The 8,600-nt window shown below is 40.6% G+C and overlaps 1 protein-coding gene across 4 annotated transcripts in view; it reads left to right on the top strand.

Moving 5' to 3' along the window:
• Positions 1 to 8,600, top strand: part of FTO (FTO alpha-ketoglutarate dependent dioxygenase) — a 218,774-nt gene that overhangs the window by 125,467 nt on the left and 84,707 nt on the right. The window contains exon 9 of one of the 4 annotated variants that reach the window (XM_070760166.1): positions 6,588 to 6,651. The exons of the other annotated variants lie outside the window; for them this stretch is intronic. Coding sequence (XP_070616267.1) covers positions 6,588 to 6,645 — 58 coding nt within the window. The 3' untranslated portion in view covers positions 6,646 to 6,651. Of the gene's footprint in view, positions 1 to 6,587; positions 6,652 to 8,600 lie in introns of those variants that run through there. 4 annotated transcript variants of the gene reach the window in all.

Raw genomic sequence — 8,600 nt, 5'->3', positions numbered from 1 at the left:
CCTTTATGTACAGAGTCTGCGCTTGGCAAAAGTTTATATCTAAACTATTGGCTCTCTCGCCCATGGGCCAAAGAAGTCAGATTAGCATATGTTACATGTATATTTTAACTATATGTATAGTTTTTAAAAAATTAAAAAGCAACCACCAAACATGCCCTTTTCCAAAGTGAATTATGCATGTACGACAGAAGCCGGGGTTCTTTTGAGTGGCGCTGGGTGTGTGGAAAATCCCACATCTTTTTGTCGGGTTGATGGGTTTTACATTAAGAAGGGCAGGGAGATTAAATGAAGAAAAGCAGTTTTTAATTTTTAACCGTTTTTTTGGGTCCAGCCCACGAAACTGCGTTTTGACAGTTTTTAAACTGACATTTGAATAATTGGATTAATTTGCGGAAGGAAGACAGATCGTCACTCAAGACTCAAGCATGTGTGCCTCCCATGCTGTCTGTCTGCTAAATTAGCCATTGGAAGGAAATTGTACACTATGTTTGAACAATGGGAAGAAGAATTATGGGTCAAAAGATTTAGGAAATACAGTCATACCTCGTCTTACGAACCTAATTGGTTCCCAGGGGAGGTTCGTAAGACGAAAGGTTCGTAAGACGAAACATTGTTTCCCATAGGAAACAATGTAAAGTCAATTAATCCGTGCAACAACAACAAAAAACCCGCAAAAAACCGCTGCCACCCAGCTGTCACCTTTTAAAACAGCCCGGGGGCTTCTCAGCGGCCTCCCGAATGCCAAACCCGAACTTCCAGGTTCGGCGTTCGGGAGGCCGCCGAGAAGGCCCCCGGCTGTTTTAAAAGGTGACAGCCGGGCTGCGGGGCTTCCCAGCAGCCTCCTAAACCCCGAACCCGGAAGTTTGGCAAAAGTTCGGGGTTCGGGAGGCTGCTGGGAAGCCGCGCAGCCCGGCTGTCACCTTTTAAAACAGCCGGGGGGCTTCCCAGCAGCCTCCCGAACGCCGAACCCGGAGGTTCGGGTTTGGCGTTCGTAAGACGAAAAAAGTTCGTAAGAAGAGGCAAAATTTTTCTGAACCCTGGGTTCGTATCTTGGATTGTTCGTAAGACGAGGGGTTCGTATATTGAGGTACCACTGTACTAGAGGCCTAAGGAATGCATAACTGTCTAATCAAACTTTCATTTTCACTGAATATTCCTTCCCCTTCATTCTCAAAGTATCTGATAAAAAAAATACAATTTTATGAGTGGATCGCGGTACAGAACATCTCACAAATGTATGTGCATTTGGAGAGGGGGCTATACATACCTGGGACTGATAACCTAATACTTCTCTGGGACTTGCACAATGAAGTTATGAGTTGCCACCTTGCTTACTTCACAAGGAAAATGTGAAGGGGAACATCCTACAAAGCTGAAAGTGGAATATTAAAATATAGCTATGTCAACATTTCTTTGGTTTACTGTTAGTTTAAAAATACGCTATGTAGAAGCAAAACCTGATCCAAGACCACCCACCCTAAGATAAACATCTCATTCAAAACCTTCTGAAATATAATATTCCCTACTAGTTTAGCCAAATTAGTCCAGTGACCCAAAAAAGTGAAGGATAAATCAATAGGACTATTGTGTTCCCTTCAGAATGGTGCACTAAGAATTATCTAATAAATTGAGGAGGGCAAATTATTGAGAGGCAAATATAATCCTTAAAATTATATGTTAAATAATGGAGCATCGTTATGGAACTCCAAAGCCATCATTGAGTAGATTTTAAGAGGTCGCCACTGAAGGCGAGAAACCCAAGATCTCAATGGATACCAGGAATGCTGGATTTAGAAGAATAAATGAATTGCTTAGGCAAAACCACTCTGGAATATAGCAGTTTGGTGGTCGATGGATCACTAGAGCATTGGTGTCTTTCCTTTCAGAAAAGGATTCTCCAGAGATCAGGGGTGGATCCAGATCTACCCTAGAGCCATCTACTTGTCCACTATGAAAATCATAGTGTTGTTTGGATCTTTGATCTCCAGAATGACATCTTTTAGATTTCTGCATGGATCTTTTGTCTCCAGATCTCCAGAATTACATATTTTTAGATGTCTGCATGGATCCTTGCTCTTCTGAATGACATCTTTTAGATTTCTGCATGGATCCTTGGTCTCCAGATCTCCAGAATTACATATTTTTAGATGTCTACATGGATCCTTGATCTCCAGATCCACATCTTTTAGATCTTTGCATGGATCCTTGATCTCCAGAATGACATATTTTAGATGTATCTCCTGAAAGGAGCAAAACAATCATGGCAGAGAGAATTTTGTTCCAGTAAGGAGAATCTAAACTGATGACCTCTTGTAGCCTGAGAGAAAATAAAATGATTGGCATTTTGGAGAACGACTTGAAAAGAAACGAAATAGGAAGGGCCTTGCTGCTGTCCCATTTGTAACTTTACTCAAGCTGTAATCATGTTGATTGTCTTACATTAACCTTCTAATTTCCAATTTGGGGTTTTGCTACATAATCTCTAGGAGAGCACATCTAATCGTCATGCGTCTCGTAGCCTTTATGTAAACTCAACATGTTCGCCTCCATGTGTCTCTACTAAGTGGAGCAGCGTCTTCTGGCTGAGCCATAGAGACATTAAATTACTAAGTAAATCAATACAGCATTGTTATGTCACCGTATCTTTTTCAAAGACCAGCTCAAATTCAGTCCGCTGTTCCTTTGATCCATTCCATTTAGTTGTAAGCACACTTGCTATTATACTAACTGTTGTTTGTATGTTATTTTAGGTTGTCGGGTGTGTGTTTTTTCCCCCTTTAAAAAAAAAAAATCTGAAGTAGCTATTTAGCAATTTAGATGAAAATGTAATTAGGTTACATCTGTTTTACATGCACATAATTCCATGCAGATGTAAAGATTTATCAAACCCATATTTTCTTTTAGGCAAACTCCCTCTTTTACCCTTTTCCCTCCCTGCCAATTTTAGCAATCAAGAAGCAAATATTTCTCTTTTCTCAGGGAAAAAAGAAAGAAAGAAGGGGGGGAGGAGGAAAAACCCCATTTGAGGAAACAAAGCTGAGTATTTCCAGAAAAAAAATTCAAGTGGCAAAGTAAACAATATGCTAATTACATTATTTATAAGCTCCGTTTCAAAGTTGGGAGGCAGCGTTTGGGCAATTAAGAGAGACACCTACTTGTCTCAGGAATGGGAGGGAGAAAGTTTGATCAGACCCTACTTTCACACGTTAATTTTTTTTTAAAATGACACGAGGATTTAACAGGGAGGGGTGCAAGAAAGTGCTTGGAAAATTGGGAGTGGGTTACAAAGTTCAGGATTCAAGATTCGAATCCCACTTTAGTCTATCCATCAGGTGGAGGCGACCAAGTTATGTTTTCTATTTCATGGGACTCTCAATTCCCTTATGATGGAGTTTCTCTCCTTCTCTCCTTTTCCCCTCCCTCTCCGTCTTTTATAATATTCCATCTATCATCCATCCATTCATCCATCCACCCATCCACAGTGTCTGTCTTTCTTTCCGTCCTTCCATCCACCCATCTATCTATCCATCCACAGTGTCTGTCTTTCTGTCCATCCTATTTATCTATCCATCCATCCATCCATCCATCCATCTATCTATCTATCAATCAATCAATCAATCAATCATCCTATGTATATAATATCTGTGTCTGTCTAAAGCAGTGATTTTCAACCTTTTTTGAGCCGCGGCACATTTTTTACATTTACAAAACCATGGGGCACATTGAGCGGCGTGGGGGGGTGGGGGTAAAAAAAGTTTGGACAAAAAAATTATCTCTCTCTTCCTCCCTTTTGCTCTATTTCTCTCTCCCTCCCTCTTTCTCTCCCTTTCTTTTTTCTCTCTCCATCCCTTTCTTTCTCTTCCTTCCTCTTTTTTGTTCTCTTTCTCCCTCCCTACCTCCCTCTGTCTTTCTCTCCCACCTTCCCTCCCTTTCTCTCTCTCTTGCTCTCTCTCTTGCTCTCTCTCTCTCTCATTCTCTTTCTTTTTCTTTCTTGCTTTTTCTCTTTCTCTTTCTCGTTTTCTTTCTCTCTCTCTCTCTCTTGCCTTCTCTCTCTTGCTTTTTCTCTCTTGCTTTCTCTCTCTCTTTTTCTTTCTCTCTCTGAGCTTCGCGGCACACCTGACCATGTCTCATGGCACACTAGTGTGCCGCGGCACACTGGTTGAAAAACACTGGTCTAAAGCATCTATCAGTTATCTATAGCAGTGTTTTTCAACCAGTGTGCCGCGGCACACTAGTGTGCCGTGAGACATGGTCAGGTATGCCGCGAAGTTCAGAGAGAGAAAGAAAACAAGAGAGAGAGAGAAAGAAAGAGCAAGAGAGAGAGAAAGGAAGCAAGCAAGAGAGAGAGAAAGAAAACAAGAGAGAAAGAAAGAGAAAGAAAGAGAGAGAGAAAGAAAGAAAAAGAAAAAGAAAGAGAACAAGAGAGAGAGAAAGAAAGAAAGCAAGAGAGAGAAAGAGAGCAAAAGAGAGAGAAAAAAAGAAAAAGAAAGAAAGAGAGAGAGAGAGAGAAAGAAGGAGGGAAGGTGGGAGAGAGAAAGACAGAGGGAGGGAGGGAGAGAAAAAGAGAGCAAAAAAGAAGAAGGAAGGAAGAGAGAAAGAAAGAGGGATGGAGAGAGAGAGAAAAAAGAGAAAGGGAGAGAAAGAGGGAGGGAGAGGGAAATAGAGCGAAAGGGAGGAAGAGAGAGAGAGAGAAATTTTTTGTCCAAACTTTTTTTAGCCGCCCCGCCCCTCAATGTGCCCCATGGTTTTGTAAATGTAAAAAATGTGCCGCGGCTCAAAAAAGGTTGAAAATCACTGATCTATAGTATGTAAGTATCCTCTTTCTCTTACATACTTTCTCTATTATTCTCTCTCTCTCTTTTTATTCCCTCTCTGTTAATCTCTCTTTCTCTCTTACTATCTCTTCTTCTCTCTCTCTCTTACACACTTTCTCTTCCTCTTATTCTCTCTTTCTCTCTTTCTCTCCACCCCCCTCTCTCATATTTACTCATAACCTACAGTGCTTTTAGTGAAAATCTTGACAATCTAAACCTGTTAGAAACCTCCAGTAATAAAATATGATTTTCCCACCTTAAACAGACCCGGTCACTGCCCTGTGATTCCTAACCACTGTGAAAATTCATTTCTATTCACTTCACACACACAAAACGCACACACACACACACACCCTTTGCTTCTCATGCCTTCTCCAGGGTGTGCTATGACAGTTCCCATTGCCAACGAAGGCAACAAATGTCTGTTTGTGACTGTGAAAGTCAGCGAGAGGGCAGGTGGGACTCGGATGGATGTTGCAATAGCCCATGTTTCACCGACAGGAACAAGTTTGATTTATCGTGCTACAAAGAGGGGCATCAGACTGGTGTTCTGTGCCTTGATTCCCCCTGTCAGTTAAATATGCAAGTACAAACAGTTTTTAACGCAGCTTTTACCTAAAACAAGCCTTGGGCACCATTCACATACTTTGACATAGGAAAACTGAGCTGCTTTGAACTCCTATGTTTTTTGATAACTGCTCGGTATGCCTCCCGAAGGTTCACCTGTGGGCATTATTCTCTCCCCTGCCCTCCTTTCTAAACTTCCAATCCCTTTGATTAATTGCCAGGACAAATCAGCCTCAATGAATAACTCCTATCTCATAATTCTTCCTCCTTTTGGAGTTGAAAGAGGAAGGTTGAATAGGTAAATCCTTCAACCGAGTTTGAACGATTTGAGAGTCCCGAAGAAACAGAGAAGGAAGGGTTTAATTGCAACCTTTGGTTCAGGTGTCTTAGCAAAGGTGGGAATAGGATCACCCCTGGGCAGAAAATGTCAGATTGGGAAGAAGGAATGCAAGGGAAGGACTGACAGATTGCGAGTTGGGTAGATCCCCAGCAGCAGTGGGGATTCGTCGCAATTATGTGCCTTCATCGTAGCGAGATATATATATTGCTCAAAAAAATAAAGGGAACATTCAAATGACACATCCTAGATCTGAATGAATGAAATATTCTCATTGAATATTTCATTTGCACATCTATTCCATTTGCACAACAGCATTTGAAATCGACTGTCAATTAGTGTTGCTTCCTAAGTGGACAGTTTGATTTCATAGAAGTTTGATTTACTTGAAGTTATATTCTGTTTTTTAAGTGTTCCCTTTATTTTTTTGAGCAGTGTATATACATATGTGTGTGTGTGTGTGTGTGTGTGTGTGTTTATGTATGTATGTGTGTATGTATGTGTATGTATGTATGTATGTATGTATGTATGTATGTACAGTATACCATTTGTGGCCAGCTTTTATGCGCCTAATACACCTTAGCTAATTTATACGACAAATGTGGCAATCGTATTTATTTCTTTCCCTAATAGTATCAAACTGAATATAGACCTCACAGCTTATGTATTGTGATCTTAGTAGTACTGACAATGCATAATTGATAGACTAGATTTTATCATGGATTTTTATCTATTATTTATCATTTTATCCTACAACTTTTGATTGTGTATTCACTCAGTGTTTTTATTTGTTTCGGTCTATGACTGTAATAATAAATTTTATTTGATTTGAATGGAGAAATTAAGAGATGGTATGGATATTTTTTTAGGCCCAACACATTTGGAGAAAAATACGAAAGAGGGGTTATGTTCCAAAGCTTGAATTGAAATCTCTACTCACCAGGAAAATTCAATCTGTGATCTGAAAGTTTCAACCTTTCTTCTCATCTAACAGCAACGTAACATCCACAGGAAGAAAGGCATAGAATCCAGGTCATTAATACAGTTTGAAAATGCCATATTTTGAGAGAACAAGAACGTTCTCTCATCTTGGGGAGGGGAAAAAAATTGTGGGGATTTCATTGGGCTGGATTTACGACGCGCATTAAGCCAAAACGCAGTGGTTGCAGTTTGTAGACCATTATTTATGCCTTAATGTGTTATGCGACCCCAGCCGATTGTAGTTTTAGTCAATAAACCATGATTAAGCTGGGACTGACTGTGACATGTGAACCAGCCATTCTCTTTTCTCTAGAGGAAGAGCATTTTTTTTCTTTTTTGGCAACAGTGAAGGCAGTCAGATTTCAGGCACATCCTTCTTAATATTAATTTTTTTTTTTATTAAAAAGGTAATTCTAATTTCCCTGCCAGTGGTCTTTAAGTCCAAACCATAATTGATCTTTGAAGGTTAGATAGCAACCTCTCGACTCAACGTTGACCTCTTTTACTTGATGGCCTCAAGCTTGGCATCTCAGCTGCATTAATTGATTATTTTAATAAGGTGGCACACTAAATCTTCTAGGAGTCATAATAAAGAATGATGTGGAGGCTTCCTTCCCACATGGTCGCTTTGACAGAGCCATAACAGTCACATGAGCTGAATTTAACCCAGAGAACCAAGAATGTGAACTTTCTTTGTTAATGCCTTATTAACAAGGGTCTCCAATAAGTTATTATTATTATTATTGGCCTGAAAGAGATCTCCACCTCTGATCCCCAACCAGCTAAAGGCATTTGATGAAAGTGTTATGAATATTTAGAAGGTGTTCTGTCGGGCTCTCTGGTAGACTTCTCCCAAAAATTCACAGGTACAAATTTCAGGCACACACACGTTTGAAAATTCAAAACAATGTTCTTTATCATGAAAAGTCACTTAAACCAAGCCCTCTTTCGTTATAGCGAAGAGCACTCGTCTCCAAACAAACTGGTAATTTGTACAAGTCCCTTATCAGTTCTGTGATACTTAGCTTGCAGCTGGGAGGCAATTCACAGTCCTTCTTCTTTCACAAAGTGAAACACACTTTGCTCTGGTTTAGTTTCAAAGCAGGGAAAAATCAGCGCACAAAAGGTCAGAGTCAGTAAAGCAGTCACGAAACACAACGATCATATAATCCTCCACAATGGCCAAACCCACAGGCTGCTCTTTATAGCAGCCTCACTAATGACCACAGCCCCACCCAACCACAGGTGGCCTCATTTTCTTTGATAATAATCTCTCAGTTGTTGTTGCCTATGCATCTATCCAACTCGCAATCTGTCAATCCTTCCCTCAGTTGTTGTTGCCTATGCGTGGCTGTATCATTAACTCTTGTTCTGAATCCAAGGAGGAGCTAGATAATTGATCTCCTTCTGAGCTGCCTGCCCCACTCTCCTCCTCCCTGTCACTCATGTCTTCTTGGTCAGAGGAGCCTTCATCATCAGATTCCACTGGGGGCAAAACAGGCCTGCAGCATGTGGATATCTCCCCCACATCCACAGTCCTTGGGGCAGGAGCTGGGCCAGAGCTAACCACAACAGAAGGGGAGGAAAGAAAAGCAAGATTTCATGGAAATGGGACCTCTTGAATCGATGCGACTCAAATATTGGTCTATTTTTATCCCATTACCCCCCTTCTTGTTCATTCAAAGCAAAAAAGACTGAATGGACAACCCAACTTTTGACGTGTATTAAATTGCATTCTTCTTCATGTACAGAACTTGTTGGGGTTTTAAAAGTTTGGATTCTACTGTAGTTTCAATCTATGATACTTTGCCTACATAGTACCAGCGTGCAACCAAAGGAAAGTTCTCCCGAGACTTAGATGGCCCATTTGTCCTTCATGATATAAGAGAGAGAGAGAGAGA

Source organism: Erythrolamprus reginae, chromosome 9 (assembly GCF_031021105.1).
Source record: "Erythrolamprus reginae isolate rEryReg1 chromosome 9, rEryReg1.hap1, whole genome shotgun sequence".
Taxonomy (NCBI): domain Eukaryota; kingdom Metazoa; phylum Chordata; class Lepidosauria; order Squamata; family Dipsadidae; genus Erythrolamprus; species Erythrolamprus reginae.
This window is presented reverse-complemented; position numbering and strand designations above follow the sequence as displayed.